Source organism: Phyllostomus discolor, chromosome 4 (assembly GCF_004126475.2).
Source record: "Phyllostomus discolor isolate MPI-MPIP mPhyDis1 chromosome 4, mPhyDis1.pri.v3, whole genome shotgun sequence".
In the NCBI taxonomy this organism is placed as follows: domain Eukaryota; kingdom Metazoa; phylum Chordata; class Mammalia; order Chiroptera; family Phyllostomidae; genus Phyllostomus; species Phyllostomus discolor.
The window spans coordinates 62,128,268-62,150,805 of record NC_040906.2 but is presented as its reverse complement, the minus strand read 5'-3'; the positions used below and the strand labels follow the sequence as shown (position 1 = coordinate 62,150,805).

General features: G+C 33.5%; 1 protein-coding gene across 20 annotated transcripts in view; it reads right to left on the bottom strand.

Annotated features, from left to right (window-relative positions):
• Nucleotides 1–22,538, bottom strand: part of BAZ2B (bromodomain adjacent to zinc finger domain 2B) — a 367,012-nt gene that overhangs the window by 115,051 nt on the left and 229,423 nt on the right. For 13 of the 20 annotated variants that reach the window (XM_036023418.1, XM_036023403.1, XM_036023409.1 and 10 more), the window contains 3 exons: nucleotides 7,517–7,705; nucleotides 2,909–3,076; nucleotides 1,823–2,016 (listed from right to left, as the gene is read on the bottom strand). In XM_036023418.1, the coding sequence (XP_035879311.1) occupies nucleotides 1,823–2,016; nucleotides 2,909–3,076; nucleotides 7,517–7,705 (551 nt within the window). The remainder of the gene's footprint in view (nucleotides 1–1,822; nucleotides 2,017–2,908; nucleotides 3,077–7,516; nucleotides 7,706–22,538) is intronic. The other 7 variants (XM_036023420.1, XM_036023406.1, XM_036023416.1 and 4 more) reach the window with 3 other exon arrangements.

Here is a 22,538-nt window from a genome sequence, read left to right as displayed (position 1 = left end):
ATTAGCCATCATGAAATAGGCAAATGTGTGGAAAGAGTCTTCAGAAAAATTCACTGAAGCTGAATGCAGCCTCTTACAATAACGCCAGCTGGTACACTCATACAGATGGGTTCTTAGAACACTCACCTAGCAACGGAAACCTGTACTACAAGGAGCCTGCCCTCCAGAAAATAATTATGGATTTTTCTGGGTCCCTTCTTGAAAATTAGGCATAGTAGGAGACCAACAATAACAAATAATAAAGTAGAACAATTATCTATGTGAATGTGGCCTGTCTCTTCCTAGTACTTTTTATATTTTCCAGTCCAACCCTATTCCTGAATCTGTGTAACCATCCCTTACTTGCAAAAAATGGTTGTTGTCACTTGTTTCAGGGGATCCCTCGCTGAAGGCTTTGTATAAGCTTGATATCTAGTATAACACATTGCTGTCAACTGGAACGTGTTTTTTTGTTCATATCTTCCACCCACAAATTTAATGTCTTTTCTCTATTTAAGCGCTTAATCACACATTGTGGCCATAATTTTTGCAGTTTAAGGCGCAACAGCAGAACTAGCACAAATTTATTTTTCCTTCACAATTTCATGAATAAAAGATCCATTTTACTATAGATGTTAGCAACCTCAGAATAATTTTTTTTTTGGTTTCTTATGTCAAGAGCTTTCACCTTTTCACTAAAAGGAAGCACTTTACAGCTTCTCTGTGGCATATCCAAATTGCCAGCATCACTGGTCTTGTACTTCAGGACCATTATTACGTAAAACAAGAGTTACGGAGCACAAACACTGGGACACCATGACAGTCAATTTGATGACTGAGATGATTATCCAGTGACTCACAGGCCAGCAGTACAGCCTAGATATGCTGTGCAAAGGGATAATTCACATCCCGGGTGGGATGAAGCAGGACAGTGCCAAATTTCATCACGTTCCTCAGAACAGAGCACAATTCAAAACTTATGAATTGTTTATTTCTGGGATTTTCCATTTAATATTTTCAGATGGTGGGTAACTGACCACAAGGAACTGAAACCACAGAAAGCGAAACCACGGGCAGACAAGGCAGGGCCTACCATAGTGAGCTGTCTGCTGGGATGCCAGTGAAGCTCGCTGGATGATGTGCACTACTGAGTCTCCTACACACAGGTGGCAGCCACAGCGTAAGAGCAGGAAGAAACACTGGAACCAGCAACAGAAACCCCTTCTTCTCCCAGTGATTCTCCAGGACCCCTGACTGACAATATCTAATATTGTGCCAACTGGCAAAAAATAAAATAGAACTGAGAGGCATTCAACTGATCATCTGTACAGTTGAAATGAAATTGTCCACAAGGTGATAGCTACTGCACCTGAATAATGGGTACATAAGATTATTATGTTATTCTGTCTATTCTGTATATTTGAAAATTTCCATAATAAAGGGTTTTTTTCCCTAAAGCATGGGATCTGAAGTCAACCCACTTGATGTCAAACCTTGACCACTAACTGGCCAACTGTTTTAGAGGTGTTCCCCATTTGTAATAATGGTACTTACCTCATTATGGGGAAAGGGAGGATTGAAATATATTTTATATACAAAGCAAGTAGTGCAGAGCTGGTATATTCTCAATAATCTTAGCTAGTATTATTATTTGTATTTTTGACTCGTGCTGACAGTTTCAATTTTTAAGATACATAACATGAGTACCATGCCATAAAAACAAACATCTGTAAATACAGAAGTTGGTAATTCATAAGAAATTATCTCACAGATTTGGGTGGTTTGACTTCCAGAATGCTACATATAGATCTGTTATAAATTTGTCCTTCAAAGAGTAACTTACCTTATCCTTGATTTTGTCAGCTCTAGCATCCAAAGGCTGGTTTTTGTTTTGATCCTGATTACATTTTCGATTTCCTCCACCTGAGCTTATACTTTTAGTCTGTCCCACGGAACTGGAAGCAGCAGTGGACAGTACAGATGTGTTGATACCAGACACAGATGATGTACTGTTACCATTTATTGACCCATTTACACCTTGAAAATAAAAATAAAGATGTTCATACAAAAGAATTTATTCAACCATATAAAAGAATGAAGTAATGACATATACTACAATGCAGATGATTCTCAAAAACATAATGCTAAGTGAAAGAAGCCATGTACAAAGGTTGCAACTGTATGATTCAATCTGTGAGATATTCATTACATATAAATCCTTTTGGGGTGACAAAATGTTTTGAAACTACATGGAGGTGATGGTTGTATAACAATGTGAATGCATTAAGTGCCACTGAATTATTCACTTTAAAATGGCTAACTTTATATTTATGTGATTTTCACTTTAATTTTTTAAAAATGTTTAAAGGATAATTATATGCAAAAATTCATCCTTTCACAACAAACTCCGCTAAATACCAACCCAAGCGAAAAGAGAGATAATAATAAACCATCTAAAATGCAATTATAATTTGCAAATGATAGCCTAACAACTGTTAACTACAGAAATATTAATGATCATTTAAAAGAAAAAAGGAATACTAGGATATTAGTCTTAATAAACTTAATGCCTAATTACAGTACAATAATTATATTGAATTATACAACAAGGTTAATGTGATACAAAGAAAAAGCAGTAGAGTCTGGAGTTAGAAGACCTGGGTTTAAATTCTGCTATGCTATGTCAATCTGTAAGTAACACTTCCTTGAATAACTTATTTAACCGTGGTTGCAAAAAAAAAAATACTAAGTGGTATTTAATGCTGGTTGCAAAATGAAAATACTTTCAGTCTTGAAGAGTTACTATAAGAATTAAGCAAGACAATGTGAAAGTGTCTAATGCAATGTTATTTACGTGGTGTTGAACTCTACTGAAAATAGGTAGTGAAACGTAGGATTTTTAATACTGCATTTAAGTTAACATGGATACCTTTTTCAGGACCATTTCGGTTACTTTTTCCTGAAGTCCTTGAATGGAATGAAGAAGAATCATGATTCTGGGTTGGAGGAGCAAACAGTGGTGGAATTCCCAGCAACGGTGGAAAGAAGGTTGCCCCTGTACGAGTATGAACATCTGTTGTTCGCCACCATTCTGCACCTCAAAACCAAGCACCAAACAAACACATGAAAATATCTGAATAAACTTTCTAGGCAATGCAACAATGCTTTTTATATTTTATTCTTCAAAAATAAATTTTATAGTTTCAATATGGAACAGAATTGCTGAATTATACATAGTTCTGATCACCTTTTTTTCCTGATCATCTTTCTAATTTTAGGATTGCTAATTAGAAGTTATACACTTATCATTACTCTCAAGGCAGTATCCAAGAATCTTCTTCACTAGGCAGCCTCTCTGGATTCCAGTTTATAAAGAACAACGGTAGTCTATGGGTTTAAAAATAAACTGGAAAACTGGAATATTAAACAATTATCTGACTCTTTGATGACTTGTACCATAATTTTCTAAAATAGTAGAGAAAAACAGTTAAGATTATACCAATCTATTTTAATACCTTAGAATTTAACATTACTATCTACAACCAATGATTAAAATTCCTCAAAATACATACATTATAGATCTGGCTCTGACAAATAAGATTGTTTAAACAAGGATTACCATAATCCAGTATATCTCAGTTGAATTTACGGAGGAAAATGTTCTCTTACTCAAAAACATAAAAACAGCAAAATCATTAAGACTTTTTCTTCTTTCTTTTTTTTTTTGTACTATGAATGAAAAAGTGCTCAAAGATTTCAAAACAAGTCACATTAAAACAAAAGATTTGTAAAGTTTCTCCCCTTAAATTAATGAAAAAGCTTAAATTTGGTCATACTTCCTTTCATAAATTATGAATAACAATCACTGTTTTATAACTGTAAAATGACTGAATGTAGAAAATCATCATATGTAATTTACATGCTCAAACTGTGGCTCTCAGTTAAAACTTTTAATGAAGAAGAGAAGCCAAGTTTTATAGAATACACTTTTCAAGGAAGGGTGAATATTAAGACCTGAAAATAATCCAAAGGCAAGCCTTGTATTGTCCCTTCTAAAATAATCAGAAACGATCTTTTCCAACTAATTAAACTGCTAGATTATCAAATTAGTTATAACCTTTGAGGCTAATCTTCCAAGATATAGGCAATATTTTTCATTGATGCTAACAACCATAAGGAAATTAGAGAGAAAAAAAAAATAATAATATAGCATGGGAAAATTTCAATATTGTCACTATACTATATTATATGGTCTTTAAAGCTTTTCTCACTCTACATTAAAAATATGATATAAAGCAATGTACACCTTCATTATCTAATGGCAAACTAATTATCTAATTATTATCTAATTATCTGTTTTAAAAAACAGACTGTTTTTTTACAAAAGTGAAACGTTCATGGCGGCTGCCATTCCAACAGGTTTAAAAGACAGGGTAAGCAGAAAACTGCAAAAGCTCTTTTGCACTGCAGGAAGGTGCTGTGAGTGAAACGACACCAATGTATATTCAGCAGTGCCTGAAAGACGGGAACTCAACCAAGAATAACTACACAAAAGCATTAATCATTTATCCACTGTTTAGATGAAAGAAGTGTATTTAGACAGGAAGAAAAACTGTGTGTTTTGGGCTTGTATCAGCATAGTTGGAATCTATTGTTATTTATAGGTTTAATAACTAGGTTCCACATAGCTGACATAAGGGGACTGAGGTTTTCCAAGCATATTTGTGTTATTTAATGTAGAGTCTATAATTAAAACATTGCAGTTGAATGTATAGACTTTGTAAACAACCAACAAATTGACAAGGTAATCAAAATGAAGTAAGATTCAAATATTTTAGACATAAACTCAGGAAAAACAGGAAAATGTACTTTAAAAAATACCAATGGTAAATAAGTACATGATAGAGACTAGAAACAAAACAGTTGGAAAAAGCATGTAATAAATAAGCTGACACCACAGGCAATAAAAACAAGTAAATAAGAACAACCAAATAAAAAGATAAAAATGGTAGGGCTTCCAACTACAAACTTTAAAAATGTCTAATATTTCATAGGAAATAATACAGTTTTTGTTAAATAAGAGCTTATCTATCTTCCAAATTGACAAAAATAAAAAAATTTAGTCACTTCCAAACTAGCATGTTTATACAGCTATACATATAAAATAAGGATTACACAAATCAGCACGTGATGAATTTCTAAATATATTGAAAGGATATAACCGCATAGAAGCAATATTTATAATATTAAATTGAAAGATTCTAATATTTTGGAGGCTATGCTAAATCTCAATTTTATCTAGAAGGTATAGTAGAATTTAAAATTTTTTCATACTCAATAGATCCAGATACTTCAAAAAATTCATGGTAATGTAATATGAAAATATAATAACTAACAGTTGTATATATTTTTAAAGAAATTAAAATGAAATACAATTTCAACATTAAATAAACATAATTTTTATTATACTAAGGTCCATTAAAATAGTGCATCTGCTGATTTAATCATCTGACATACAGAATAATTTACATGTCCATAAAATTTAAAAATAAAGTCTTACTCATTTAAAAATCCTAGTATTTTCTTCCTTGTGTGCTTTCATTTACTTATTAGATAATTTCAAAATTTTGGCATTTTGATTACTCTTGTAAATAAAGCCAAGAAATACACTTTGGAAAAAAAATAAAATAAAAAAAATAAAGCCAAGTACAGAGAATTAAAATTTGTTGTTATACCAAACCTACAACTGAAATAAGCCCTCTATAATTAGGCACAATCTCCATTCATTTGGCCAAACAGTATGCTTCTATAGGCATACGTTTATCATTAAACACTGTGACTTGTGACTGTTTATCCATCTCCTAAAAACTATTAACAACATGACATATACTATGTGAGTGTATTTCTAAGAGCCTGGCCCAGTGTACGAACACAGTAAATGCTCAAAGAATTATGTACAATAAATGAGTGAGTGAAAAGTTTATGGACAACAGGTTAAAGGAATTTTTTTTCTATACAGTGGAAGTATCAACAGTTTTGAAGTTCAGATGAGTAATTCTTCATACTTATTGACCATCATTCCAGTGCAGAACACATTGGATTTTAATAATACAGTAATTTCACTATGGTTTAGAAATGCTCCAAAGCAATACTATAATAAACCATAATGAAGCTATCAGTTAACTATCTATATTCATATCACCTATTTTGATTTTTATTCAGCAATCCTGTATTTCAGGAAATATCTATTGAATGCTCATCTTACTAAACAACCATTCAAGAAACTGACAGAATTAAATTTGTATTAGTATTTTTAAATCAAATGTTAAGGTAATTTAAGACTTTATTTTAACTTTCTACTTACAGTACCCCTCCCCACCATCCCTTCTCCTCTAGACAACTGAACTGAAGGAATACTATGATTCAAAAAACAGTACTTGAAATATATAGTTAACCATCTTCCCACCATACATATATGTGTGTATATATACATATATGTGTATATATGTTTATATATAGTCAAGTGCTTATATATGTACACATGAATATATATAAGCACTTGCCAAGTTATTACCCATCAAAGTGGGCAAGAGAAAAATAGTAACAAGTTACCAATTATGTGCTAATCACTGCATTCGGTGTTAAACAGGGCTTATCTCCTTTAATCTGCACAGGAATCCCAAGAGCAGGTACTATTATTATCATCCTCATTTCTCACATAAGAAAAACTGTGGCTGAGAGGTCAGATACTTGTTCAAGGTCACATAGCTAACATGTTGCAAAGGCAGATTTAAATTTGGGTTTATTTGTGTCTACAGTTATGTTCTAATTTTTAATATCCCTTACTAAAATTTATTAAAATAAAATTAATCACTGGAAACACTCAAAGTTTAGTCTTTCAAAATAATATAACAAGACGAATAATAGAATGTTTGTGTAAGTTAAACTTTAATTAGTGTCTTAGTAAACTCCTGAATTCTCATAGTCTGTAGAATTTGGGATAATTCTGGTCTTCCTGCCACATTTGTGGTATAAATCTATAGTTGTTTTGACTGAATATAAAAATACAGAAATTCCAAGCTTATCTTCCTGACAACGTACAGAGAAGTGAAAATTCAAAATGAAAGTACAGAGATACTCATTTTAAGAACTAGACTTTAGTTTTCCAACATGAGGTATATTTTCAAAATCAAACTGAAAAAGAATTCATCAAATACTACACTTACAATACATACACCTTTTTGCATATTATACTTAAATAAAAAGCAAGAGGAAAACTTAGCTAGTTACTCACTTTTGGTGCAGATGCCTATTTCTCTAGCCAAATACTTGAATACCTAATTAACAGCAATGCCGCCAAGTACATGTGCTATGGGTTTCTTTGCACATAATAAATAGGATTGAGCAAATTCTTGTACAAGAGTTTTAATATATCAGGCATTAGACTGTTCTTTTTGTTCAATTTAATAAACAAATTACTGCTTGAACATTTTCAAGCTTTCCTCCTTTCCTTGAACAGTTTGTAACAGATGTTTACCTGGAAAAGATGCTAGTTGGGGATGTGCGGCTAAGGCTGTGGGTGTACCAAGTGTCCCCAAACCACCAAATTCTGAATGCCCTGAGCTGGCTGAATGTAGACCAAAGACTGGGTGGCTGACCATTGGGAAGGCACTCGACACTGTGGACAGGTTAAACGGTTGATCCCCAGCTGCTCTGAATAAATGTCCTGGGAGGGAAAAGAACACACTTAAAGTTGTAGTATAAAAACAGGTCAGATTTATCTGATTTCAGCATTCACAACTTAAGAGAAAATCTGTAACTTCTTATATATTAAAATTTTATTTTACATTTTTTTTTGCATTTCTACTATTTAAACCCTATAGAATATGTTTCTAGAAACATTAAAGTACTCTAATAAACATAATTAAAATGAATGGTATAGCTGTATTTACTTTGAACTTGAGAAATGATGCTTTAAGTAAATAATGTTCACTAATTATAATAGTTTGACCTGCAGAAGTGAGGCAAACTTTGTCATGTTAATATATGTACATTAAATATATTGTCAATTCTTCAGTCATAAGGAAAATGAAAACATCTTATTAACATAAGGTTCAAAACCAATGAAATACATCCAGAATCTGTCACCAAGTCATTTCTCAAATTATCATACAACTAGGTAAAGTGCTTCCAGTTTCCATGTGCCAGAATTGAAGCTATGTTCTCTAATACCTCGTAGATGATGAGAGTTAATACCAAAAAGGAATTATATTCTAACCTAATAACACAATGTATAATACAACATAAAGATTTAATGAATATACTAAGATTATTTCTAAATACATTCACAGGTATTTATCAATATAAAAATCTTTTTTTCATTTTGTGGTGGAAATATCATATTCAATTCTAACAATCTCCATATTATACTCAATTCAAATGTGTGAATTTATAATCTCCAGTTATACCTTAAGCAGAATCTAGCACTAAGTGTCATAATCCCAAGTGGGAGTGTTATACCATCAAACACAAGACCTGTTTTGTATACTTTGCAGCGATTTGGCAGAAAATCTGTTAATACTTTGAATCTTCCTTTTGCTTCCAGGAAATAATTAAGTTTCCCTGGCTTGATACTACAAAAACAATATCAAACCCCACACTCCAGGCTATTTTAGGAATTCACCATGGGAAAGGTATTGCTCTCTGTGTTAAAATAAGAATAAGGCTTTCTTACTAACACCTGTTTATATCAGACTTGGTTCTGCATTTCAATTGTCACTTTTAACACAAGATATTTGAAGTAAATTTTAAAATATAAGTTAAAAATAAGTATGCTTTTTATTAGCTAGTTAGAAAGTACAAAGTTATGATTGACAGTCAAGGCTTCACTACAACAAAGCAGTAACCAGGTCTCACAGGGAAGATTCTCCAGGTCGTTATGACGCAGGCCCAGAAAGGAACTGCCAGAGGGGAGAACAGGAAAAGGACACAAACTGAGGTATTTTTCTAAGTCAGCCAGTCTTTGTTTCTGTTCACCAAAGCCTAAACAGAAAATTTGTGAATTTCATGCTTTTGCATTACCAGAGTTCAACGCTGCCTTAGCACTGAAGTGGAGTTAAACACAAACGGCATGCTACTGGGAAAAAGCATTACTCAAATACCACTATCTTGAAAACCAGTGATAGGCCTCAAGAAAGACTGTGTGGTTTTGTTGTTTTTTTTTTTAGAAAACTCTCTAAAATCCTGCTCCTTTCTTCCTTTCTTTCTTTTTTAAAGAGCCTGTACACTGTTAAGAACCAGTATTTAGGCTCACATGTTATTGCATATAAAAATCACTGATTCTCACCAAACCAACTGCCTGAATCAGGGGTCCTTAATCAAATGTTTTATTTAACACCCTATTATGATCAGTCACATTTCCTTCTATATCAGTTTTCTTGATAAGCAAGCTGAACTGAACACTCACTCTAGTTTGGGGATTTTAGAATCATTTGTCCTTTATATTTTACAAAGTAGCAGTTCTTGAATTATATTTGTTATAAATATAGAAGTGATTTAATACAAAGAAATTGAGGGATAAATGCAAAGCTACATAAAATATAAAAATTTATTAGAGATTAAAATTATGAAGGGTCAGAAACTGAGAAATAACTCTACCAAAAGCTAATAAATTAGTAGTATGCAGCATTCTCAGATGCATAGTCAAAACATTAATTTTATTGTGAAGCAGTCAATAAGCTAAACCTTGGAGACTCATGGACAGAAAATATGAGCAATACTTAAATAAAGTCACTTTGCAGCAACAATTAAGAACTAGTCAGTCATACACAATTTGGTAACAAAAAATTCTTTTTTTAATTCTAAAAAGAGTGACATCTAGAAGGAACTGAGTAGAAAATTCATACAAAATGTAAGTGTATTCACCATGGACTCAAATGGGGAAAAAATAAGTATAATCCTGTACACACAATTACATCTATGGCTGCCAACATTACAAAGAGGCTATCTTACTCTATTTTGTTATTTTTTCTTATAAATTTAATGGAGGAAATAAGTAAAGCACAGAAAGCATACAAGTAACAATGGAATATATAGGGCCTATTCCTCGTTGGTGAGAAAAGATTCACTTTTGTATTTAGTGAAGGAGACAAGGGCCACCTGAGAACTAGAGCGATACCATGCAGGGTCAAAAATACACATTAGAGACTTTCTCTGGTATATATAGGTAAAGCTGTATCACAGAAGGGAATAATTTCATAATACATCTCGTAATTTCTACTATTTTTGCCTTTATAGCAAGAATCTACCATCAGTGAAACAAAAAATATTTCTTATTAAAAGGCTCTGAAACACTATACATAATTTTAGTATTGTTCTACCTTTTAAGAAACATAGATACTGATTTCATTTAAAAATCTTCCAGAACTCCTGATATTTATTGAACAGATTCAGTAATTCAGACATTTCATAAACACACCTATTAAGTATCAGGTGCTACGTTTAGTCATCAACACACAGGGATGAATAAAAAAGTCTTTGACCTCAAGGAACTCATGGTTTGACCATAATTAGTATGAATATTTTTTACACTATAATGTACAAAACAAGTCAGTTAACATTTCATTACTATAAACTGGTACTATCATATACAAATTAAGTAATAGATTCCAAATATCTAAAAGAGTACATAATACATAATAGATATACATAATAAATATCTGATGAGCGAATCAATTCACTACTCATTAAGAGCAGAAGTCACATCCCTGCAACTGATTCCAAAGGCCTTCAATCTAAACAGGACGTTGTCTTGAATCTTCATGTAAATTTTGCAAAGATGTTTCCTAGTTTCCTTTCACTTTACTTCTCCAACTCTTCTTTACTGACTTAAAAAAAAAATTACCACTTGGCCCTTTGTTCCTCCTTGATTCCATTTAGACCACGTGTTGAATTTGATCACACAAAATTCTACCACCTCCAATATCTTAAATTCTCAAATTTCACTCTAACCACAGATTTCCACATTTCCATTTCCTTCTTTCTCAGCATGACCTCTGGTCTCTCCTAATTTTCTACCACTCTCCTGACCGTTCTCTCCTTTCCTCTCAATCCTGTCACCCCTCCCCTCCTCTGTGACCTTTTAAGGGAAAGTCTTACACCTATATATCAACTTCTTCCCCACTTCTCAGAATCTTTAATATTTCTGCCAAGTTTCAAGCCTCCCCTCCATTTCGTCTGTAAAGTGACTAAAGTTTTCCTAATCATTAGAGCCCACTAATCTTTACTCTTCTCATTCTTAACTCCTCTATGTAAATCTGGCATTGCTGATTGCCTCTTCTTATTAAAACCTTTGTTTACCCTTAAGCTTCAGATCATGGAACTATATTGACCCTCTTCTTAACTCTACCTATCTTTCAATAATACTACTGTCTGCTTTTTTGGATTTGTTTTCTACATGGAAGCATTTCTAAAAAATTTTGTCCAGCAACAACCTCTTTGTCTTCATGCTTTCTTCCTCAGTTATTTTAAGTTCTTTCACTGTTTTAACTAACACTTCTATGATGGAGTGAATTCTAAATTATGAGTTTCACTCCTTGAGAGCACACACTGAATCTCATTCATCTTTGCACTCCCAACACCTGGCATAATATGAAACACAGTAAGTAGTTAACAAATGTTTCCTACTGTTGGATTTTGGTCACATAATTTCTCCTACTTCATGCCTATAAAACATGCTCTTTGCCTATGTAACATGCTCTTTGACTTTTGCCTTTTATAATCCAATGTATTCTTTCCTAATCATCTATAAATATATATTGCCCAAGAAGTATTCCTGAATCTCTTGGACCAATATGTTTTGATCCTCCTTTGAAGACTCCTGATTATTTACAATCTGTGTGTTATCATATCATTACTGAATACAAGGTTATGATGAAAAGAGCCATTTCTTAATCATTTTTACTTTCTAAAATATATACTATGTAAAGCAAACCATATTCAGTTACAGAGACATTTCCTAATACTGCTGTGGACAGCTCTAAAATGATAGACTTTAATTTTATGTTTCTCTCTTCTTTTAAAAGACTAGAATAACCAGGAGTCATCCTTTAAAATGATTAAAAACACATCTCACTTTTTTCTCACCTCCAATTATAAATGGCATTCATAATGTTACTAAAAGCTCTCTGGGTAATCACGAGCTGGTTTAATGACATCCATGTGTGGCTTTAATATTTATACAACAGGGGGTGCTGTTTAGATAATACCCTTGGCTCCCCTGTCAGGAAAATGCCTTTAGTCTTCTTCGACTGTCTTGAAATTTCAAGCTACTGTTCATGGTGATTTTTTATCATAAATTGGTGAGGGTTCAGTTACTATTGTAACTACATTTAAAACAAAGCATATTCTGTATTAAGAATGGGACAAAATGATGTCTTCTTACATGAAACAAAACATGACACAAGTCAAACTAGCTATATTAACCTTACAACTAAAAAATAATTTTATTTGGATAGTGGAGCATTCCACATTTGGAGAAGTAACTTTTTTCTACATTAATATACCTAATATTAGAAGATGCTCCCAAATAAAAGCTTGTTAAAATTAAAACTCTTAAATTTTGCTTACAGAAAACACTTGTAAATTGATAAATTATATTGTAAAATGAAAATACCTTTAGAAAACCACAATTATTCTTTTTAACAGATATTAACATTCAAACATAGTTCAATATGTTGAATGCAACTTTTATTTTAGTTTCTGTTTTAAGTGATAGGTAATAAGGTACTCATTTTACATAATAAAGACTCATATACATCTTTATATCTAAGTTCTCAACTTATAATATGCTGAATACTTTTTATCAGAGTCAAATTCTACTAGTCAATCCGCGTATAAGCAATTAAATGTAGTCACACATAATAGCAGTGTCTCAGTAACAAGGCATGGTAACTGCCAGTGTCTTTATTAATGTTAATGAACTTCACGCCAAAACACAGTAAGGGTACTTTCTCCCACAAGAAAACCTAAACTACCAGTGAACAAAATCTCCCATCAATCAGGAAAAGTCCAGATAGCAAATTAAAACAAAATAGTTACACAGAATAAGAATGCTAAATCTTCTAAAAAAACCAAGGAGAGTGCTTCTTATGACAGAACTCCATATATGCTGTTTTTGTGTGCTAAAAATGTCTTTAAATGTTTTACTGCTACACCGATGTTACAATATGTCCTCAAACTCATCTCTAGCTCTTTAGAATTGTAAGCATAATTTTACAGCATTGTAAAACTAGCCTTTGGCATACAACCTGTAAATCCTCTAAAATGGTAGTGCATTAAAATAAAAGCCATATGACCACTAGTAACAACTGAGTATAATAATGAAAAGAAAGAGCATCAAAATTTCTATAAAAGAAATGCTCAAATTACTGGCTCACATATAAATATCCTGAAACTCAAAATCTACAAATTCTATAAACCTGAACTTTGATTAAAGAACATACAGAAATATATAGTTAATGGTGACAAAATAGTTTCTACCAAATAATCTTCATTTATTCCTGTATTCTTGTAACTTTTTCAGCCAGTTAACTTTTATATTTTAACAGATAAAAACATGCATGCTATGGAAATAAAGTATTTTACTTATATGTATTTATTTTGAGATTATTTTAGAATAAAAAGAGATACAAAAATAATCCAGAGTACTAACGTCCCCTTATGTTAACATCTTACCTGACAAAAACAATTTTCAAAACCAAGAAATAAACTTTAATTAACTAAAATAAAGAATTTATTCAGATGTTATTAGTCTTCCCACTAATTTTTCGGTCCCCAAATCAAATCCAGAATCCCACATTACATTTAGTTGCTGTGTCTCCTCAGTCTTGTTTTCAGGACCTTGATACATTGACGAGGACTGGTCAGGTATTTTACAGAATGTTTCTTAACGTGGGTTCCCAATGCTTTCTCATGATTAAAAGAGTTTAAGCCTTATCAGGAAGGGTATCCAATGTGCCCTTCACAGTGAGACAAACCCAGGGTCCATGACGTCGCTCTGCAGAACTGGTGCTATTAACTTTGATCACTTGGTTAAGTTGGTATCTGCCAGGATTCTATGTAAACTTACTATTTTCCTTTCAGTTGGTCTTTTTTTATTAGGAAACATGCCATTAAATGCCTAGGTAACCTTGGGAACTAAAATTGTCACTCTATAACATTGAACATGGTGAACAAGTTTTTGATTCAGTTCAGCAAAAGAGCTATCAATCCTTAGGGAAATGACCATTCTTAAAAGACAGAAGAAGCTTCTCTTTTAAAATAAACAATTTTTGTTAGATGTAATGAAAGGATTTAGAATTCTAGATTAAAATGCTAAAAATAATATTTTATACATACTTCTATATTCAAATATAGACGTATTTTATTTTGATAATGGAATAGAAAAATGTAACTTAATCCTAAAATCTTGTTTTGCTTATATTTTAATATATTGTCTTAATTTTCCCATAATGAACAAAAATTATTAAAATCAGCTTTGTACACATACTGGGCATATTGACTTGCTGGGGATGCTGTAACAGAGTACTACAAACTGGGTAGCTTAAAGAAACAGAAATTTATTGCCTCACAATTCCAAAGCTAAAATCAAGATGTTGGCAGCGCCATGTTCCCTCTGAAGGTGCTAAGGAAGAATCTGTCCAAGTTTGTCTCCTAGCGTGTGGTATCCTCAGGCTTTCTTCCTACATCTTCATGCAGGCATGTCTCTGTGCCCCAATGTTCTCCTTTTGTAAGGATACCAGTCATATTTGTTAGGAGCCTACACTAACAACCTCATTATAACTTGATTACCTCATTTTTACCTTGATTAACTCTGTAAAGACCCTATCTCCAAATACATTGTGAGACACTAGGCATTAAGGACTCCAACATATTTTGGAGGAAAAAACACAATTTAATTCATAATGCTGGCTTTAATTTTAAGAGCACTTAATCGATTTGAAGTCATTACCATTTTTTAGTAATTTACTGTTAAAATTCTAAATTAAAACTACAAACTTCTCAAAAGTTAAGTAAAACAATATTTCAAAAATAGTTGGTACCTTGTGATCAAACCCCTCATTAAATAAACTCACTGAGGGGGAATAAAAGCTAGACAATTTAATATTTGAGGGCCTTTACTTATAATTTATAGATATCTACAATTGTACAACTCAACTAAAAAAGTAAGTATTGTTATCATAGTTCATACCGTAACATAAATTCACAAAGAAACTAAAATACAACCTAAGCATTATCCCAAAAACTCTTAACAAGAGTCCTATTTCATTCTCTTAATGATTTTCTATAGACTGTAAACTGAAGCCCCAGTATCTTTTAAATAAGAAGTTCTAATTAAAAATAACTTTGGACTTTCAGGGTTTTACTTATTCACTGCCTCTTGAGTAAGGCCAATTGATCTTTTAAGATTCCTTATCCGATGGCTGATAATGTCCTTTTCCAACCAAAATTTGCATAGTGATTTGGTATTACCTGAGTAAAGCAGGTAATAGCTTAGAAAACTTATTAGAGTTAATTTATCATCTAATTTTCAGTCCTAGTCTTGCAAGTTCATCTTTCCTTACTTTCCTTTCTTCAACAATTATTTCTTGAGCATATATTTCTGTGCCAGGCACTTACTAGAGTCTAATAATAAAAGGAAACAGATATGCTCCCTGCCCTTTAAATGTAGATGAATAGACAAATAAGCAAAATGCCACCAAATTATAAATTATATAATTATGCCATGCATAATTATACATTATGAAGAGTACTATGAATGAAATTATTAGGTTCAAAAAGATAACAGTGTGGAACAATTACACAGACATTATGTATGAAGAAGACTTCTCTAATTAATGTCTCAGGACATTTAATCTGAGACAAAGCATAAGAAAGAATCAACCTTAGGAAGATCTTCCAGAGGGAGAACATATTTGAAATCCTTAGTTGCGAAAGAATGTTTGTATCTAAAGAAGCAAAAGGGCAGGGAGGCTAGAAGATAATAGAATAGAGTGAGAACAGTACCACAAATTTAAGTAGGCAGTGATTAGATCATGGAGGGTCTATCAGTTAGGGTAAAAAGTACAAAATCCCCAATTCAAAATTAGTAAAAGGTAAATGTATTGGCTCACATAAGGCAAAGACTTTTGGAAAAGACTGACTGAACGTTTGCCAGGATCAAACTTCTTTCTTCTTTTGGTTATACATCCTCAGATAGGCCCTTCCTCCCAGATTTGTGGGACTAAAGGGTATCCTTCCTCACCAGCCCCAATAAAAATCCCAGAATGGAATCGCTTTGATTCATCTGATTTGCACCATGTGCCCATTCCTTAACCAATCACAACTGTCTGGGAAATACCATGTTTGGATTGGCTACACGGGGTCACCTGCCATCCCTAGAGTTCTACATGAAAATTTTTTTTAAAGAAAAGTTACCTGGTGGGTTTGCCTGGGGTATAGTTGGGGGAGTGGTGGTGGTGGTGGTGGGGGGGGGAACACAGACAACTGTAATTGAATGACAATATAATAATTTAAAAATATAAAAAAGAATAAGGTGGGCTGGGATGGGAGTAAAAGACAGAAAACTGTGCTTGAACAACAATTAAAATAAAATAAAATTAAAAAAAAAAGAAAGTTACTTGTTTTGGGAGGACAACTTCAGATAATGGTGGAGTGGTAAGAAAGTAGTTGCATGAATCACCCACAGAGGATAATGATAAAAACTGGATTTAAAACAACAAAACTAAAGATACAGGAAGGCATCTAAAAGTAGAGAAAAGCCAAAGAAGGAAGGGGGAAGGTAGGGACTAGTTGAAAAAGGGGTAGGGATTAGTCAAAGAACATATACAAATGACCCATGGTCATGGGCAACTGTATGGGAATTGCTTTTGGGAGTGAGGCGGGGTCTGGGTGGAGGAGGGCAAAGGGGAATAAAATTGGAACAACTATAATAGCATAAACAATAAAATATGTTTTTTTTTTAAAGCAGAGAAAAGCCAGAGGAGAAATTAACCTGAAAAAATGGTAATGAGAAGGAGTAAAAAGTGTGACTTGGTGGTGTTCTGGTCTGCTAATGCTATCTAAACCTCACAGCTACAATCGCAAAATACAATGGAAGAAAATGAACAGGCTTATTAACTAAAGGTGCTACAAATCAGAATCCAGGACTGAGAAAACATCAGAAAATTTAAAGAGGAAATCCTGACAGTGAGGAAATCACAAAAAGCATGAGACCAATATTCAGAGCTTAAGCCATCCAAATGGCTAGCTGTAAGTACACTGTGAATGAATTGGGAAAGACTACAAGGACTTGGCAAAATAGCCAGCAGAGAACATAGAGAAATCTACTCTTGAAAGACAGGGCTACACACAGTAGAGTTGTTGAATTTGACATATTCCATTTTTAAAATTTTTATTATTTTTATTTATCCTCACCCAAGGACATACTTATTGATTTTTAGAGAGGGGGGAAGGGAGGGCCAAAGAGAGGGAGAGAAACACTGATCTGTTGCCTCTCACAAACACCCCAAATGGGGACTGAACCTACCATCCAGGTATGTGCCCTGACCAGGAGTTGAACCCACAACCTTTTTGTTTATGGCACGATGCTCCAACCAACTGAGCAACACTACCTAGGGCTGATGTATTTCTTAACTGAACAAATTCCTTCACTATGAATGGCTTAGATAAAAGAAAACCTTCAATATCAGAGTACAGAGTACAAAGCTGGCAGAGCAGCTGGAAATTAGAGGGTAATCTTAGAAGCAAGGAAACTACACAGAAAGAAACTCATTCTGCCTAAATTCTTGGCTAATGCAACAAATTTCACAGGCACAAAGAGGACACACAGGAGGACAGTCTAAAAAAAGCAACAGTGAGGAGCCAAAACACAGCACACAGACTATCATCAGTATGTTTTTAACCACAATGTAACTAAAATGGACATCAATAAAACAATTTCAGTATGTAGATTGGGGTGGGGGGGGTGTATAAGGGGACTAAATAGTAATGGAAAAAATACAATTTAAAAAATCAAAATATTTAAATGCTAAATTACTGATCTCTAAACAACCAACCAAAGAATTCATAAAGGAAAATAAAACACATTTTAACTAGAATAATGAAATGAAAACATACCAAAATTTGTGAGATATAATCAGAGCTGTATTTAAAAGGGAAATTTATAACAGTAAATAGATAATATGAGAAAAAGGAGAAAGGTACACACCAAATAAATATAAAGGAACCGAAAAAGATATTTCATGCAAATGGAAAGGGAAAAAAAGCTGGGTAGCAGTACTTGTACCCAACAAAATCAACTTTAAAACCAAGGCTTTAGTAAGAAACAAAGGATACTACATAATGATAAAGGTAACAATCCAACAAGAGGATATAACGCTAGTAAACATTTACTCATCCAATAGAGAAGCACCTAAATATGTGATGCAAATCTTGATGGACATAAAGGGAGAGGCTGACAGTAACGGAGTCAGAGTCAGAGTCAGAGTCAGCGACGTTAACACCTCACTGACTTCAATGGATAGATCTTTCAGATCGAAAATCAACAAGGACAGACACAGCTGCATAAAACAAACACTAGATCAAATGGATTTAATAGCTATCTTCAGAGGATTTCTCCCCAAAGCAGCAGAATATACACACTTTTCAAGTGCGCATGGAACACTTCCTAGGATAGAACACATGTAATGACACAAAGCAAGTCTTAATAAATTTAAGGTGACTGAAATAATATCAAGCATCTTCTCTGACCACAATGCTATTAAACTAGACAACAATCACAAGAAGAAAATGGAAAAATAGATAAAGAAATGGAAGCTAAATAACATGTTATTAAACAATGAATGGGTCAACAATGAGATCAAGGAAGAAATCAAAAGATACCTTGAAACAAATGAAAATGAGGACATAACAATTCAAAATCTGTGGAACACTGGGAAAGCAATCCCAACAGGGAAATTCATAGCATTACAGGCCGATCTTAAAAAAAAAAAAAAAGAAAAGAAAACGGAAAAGCCCAAATAAACAATCTAACTTGACACTTAAAGGAACCTGAAAAAAAACAACAAACCCAAAGTAAGTAGAAGGAAGGAAATAATAAAGATCAGAGCAGAACCGGGTTAGAATCTAAAATATATATATATATATATTTGAAAAGATAAACAAGATTGACAAACCTAATCAAGAAAAAAAGAGAGGACCCAAATAAATACAATGAGAAATGAAAGAGGAGAAATAACAACTAACACCAAAGAAATACAAAGGGCTGTAAGAAAATATTATGAACAACTATATGCCAGAAAATTGGACAACCTGAATGGAATGGATAAATTCCTAGGAACATCAATCTTCTAAAAATAAATCAGGAAGAATCAGAGAATCTACATAGACAGATTACACCTAGCGAAATTCAAGCAGCAATCAAAAAACTCCCAACAAACAAAAGCCCTGAACTGGTGGCTTCACAGGTAAATTTACCAAATATTCCATGAAGAACTCACACCTCTCCTTCTCAAAGTATTTCAAAAAATTCAAGAGGGTGAAAGGCTCCCAAACTCATTTTACAAGACCAGCATTATCCTAATTCCAAAATGAGATGAAGACACTACAAAAGAAAGAAAATTACAGGCCAATATCCCTGATGAACATAGATGCTAAAATCTTCAATAAAATATTAGCAAACCAAATACAGCAATGCATCACAAAGATCATACACCATGATCAAGTGGGATTTATTCCAGCGATGCAAGGTTGGTACAACATTCAAAGATGAACAGATATGATTCACCATCTATAAACAAAATGAGGGGAAGAAACATATGATCTCATCAATAGATGATGAAAGAGCATTTAATAAAATCCAGCACCCATTTATGATAAAGTCTCAGCAAAGTGACAGTAGAGGGAACATACCTAAGCATAATAAAGGCCACATATGACAAACTCACTGTCAGCATCATACTCAACAGGCAAAAACTACAGACCTTCCCCTTAAGATCAGGAACAAGAGAACGATGTCCACTTGCACCTCCCTTACTCAACATGCTACTAGAAGTCCTAGTCAGAACCATCAGACAAGAAGAAATTAAAGACATCCAAATTGGAAAGGAAGAAGTAAAGTAGTCTTTGTTAACTGATGAGAAGATTCACTACACAGACAACCCAGATCTAGCAGGCAGAACAGAACAGTTCTGAAGCCAGTTGTGTCAATGGCTCCTGATCACTGGTACAGCTGAAATGGTATGATTCATGGAGCCATCAGCCAGAACAGTGGTGTCCTCATTGAACCAGAGGTAGCTTCCTTAAGCAGTACAATTCAATAGTAATGCTCTGAAATCATTCATGGTGGTAAGGTATCAGCTCCTCAATAATTTTGTAAGTACCTAACTCCCTATATTAAAGCTTAATATAAAACTTTCTGCTTAAAACAGCTTTACTGGTTTATGTTAAGTCTAGCTGAACTGACTGATATATCAACCAACAACTCCAACTGGTGATAGCTCCCAAACCAAAGGATTCTTCATTCTATTACAAGTAGCTTGATACACCTGCCATACACTTTTCACATAACCATACACTTTTCAAAGTAATACTAATTGAGAGGTAAGTGAAATCTTAAAAATAACATGTATAACTTTGGAGGTAAAGGAGGATTTCTTAAATAGGCAAAAAGCATAATCATAAATTTAAAAATTGATAGATCTGACTATACTAAAATTAGAAGTTCAATTCATCAGAAGACAATGTAAAATAAAGATATACCATAGACTGAGAAAAAGATATCTCCCACACAGTGAAAAAAGATCAGTATCCAAAATTTTTAAAAAACTCACAAGTCCATTAAAAAAAGATAGACAACCCAATACATATATGCACCAAAGCCTTAAATAAACACTTCAATAATGAGGAAAGCCAAAAGGCTAAAAACTTATAAAAAGGCACCTTAATAAAACACTACTTCATATTCATCATTGAAAAAAATCAAAAAGTCTGGTAATGACAAGTGTTAGCATGGCTGATAAGCATCAAAACTTCTAACATATAGCTGGTGGGGAAATAAATTGGTACTAGTGATAAAGTTGAAGACATCTTCAGAAAAGGATGCTTATTTGCACTAGGATCCATGTAAAATAATGGTCATAATTGGTCATGTTTTTAATTGGCAAACGTTGGAAATAACTCAAATATTCATCAACAATAGTGTAGATATAAAAATGGATGAATATTCCATTCAAATGCAACATGCAAAAGGGTAATGAGCCTTTTACCCTTAAAACTTTTTTCTCCACATTTCTCATTACATCTCTCCCTCACCCAGTTGTTCAAGTCATGTCAGAGCTTCAGTCTCCCTCTCCACATCACTTCATATCCCATTAGAATCTACTCCCTAAATATTTTCTGGAAGCTTGCTTTTTTCTCCACCTCTAATAATTCCTTAATGTGGGCCCTCATCGTGTCTTACCCAGTAAATATGAGTACCTCCCTAAAGGCCTTCTTTATTCTAGTTTCACCCCCTTGCAAAGTGGTGAGCTACATGGTGCTAGAGCTGTCAATTTCAAAGTAGTATGATCATATAAAATCCCTCCATTTGATGACATATGAATAAAAATAATGCTTACAGTTTACTAGGCACCTACTATATGCTAGGCATCACTATAATGCTGCAAAGTGGGTGTTTTTATATCTAACTTTATACACTAGATGAGGCAATGGAACCCCAGAAAGGGGTAATTTACCCAAATTCACACACCTAATAAGTTGATAAGCCAAGACTCAATTTCAGGGCTTTACAATCAAAGACTCCTTGCTCTTTAATCAACACATTATTCTACCTAAATTCCTAAGCATGGTATATGAAGTTATAAATGACATAACCTTAGCCTACTCCTGAGGTTGAAATCCTGTCCTCTGTCCCTCTGTTTCACTTAGCCTACAGCAGATACTACCTATCCAGTCCCTCTTTTTCCCTTACTAATAATTTCTATTTTACTTAAGGCAGCAATACATTAATCTAAAAACTATTTTCCCTGGCCTCCCCTGAAGCTGATACTACCATTTACACAATTCCAGCAAAAGATATACAAGGCAGAAACTCTACCGGGTGGTATTTCTGGGAAAGCTCTTTAAAAGGGGTCAAAGCAAGCAGGCATGCTGCTTTTGCTGCCTCATGCCCACCCCTTCTTCCTTCCTGGAAAACAATGCTATAAGTGGATCAGGCCTCTTACAGACAGGAGAGACCCACGTGAACATCAGAGTTCCTTACTTCAAAGAAATGATTTAAAATTAGAAGTTCAGATTATGTGATGGCATAACCCACCCAGCACTGCCTATCTATGGGCTGGTGTGTTGATTTGCCATGTCTTCCTATTCACAGTCAACCACCATCATAACTGACACCTGCTCTTAGTTGTGGCCTTCCTGATTAACATGTGCTTTTCCCAATACACCATGATTTGTCACACTTGTGTAGAGATAGGTGGTCAGCAATTGTAAGATACATA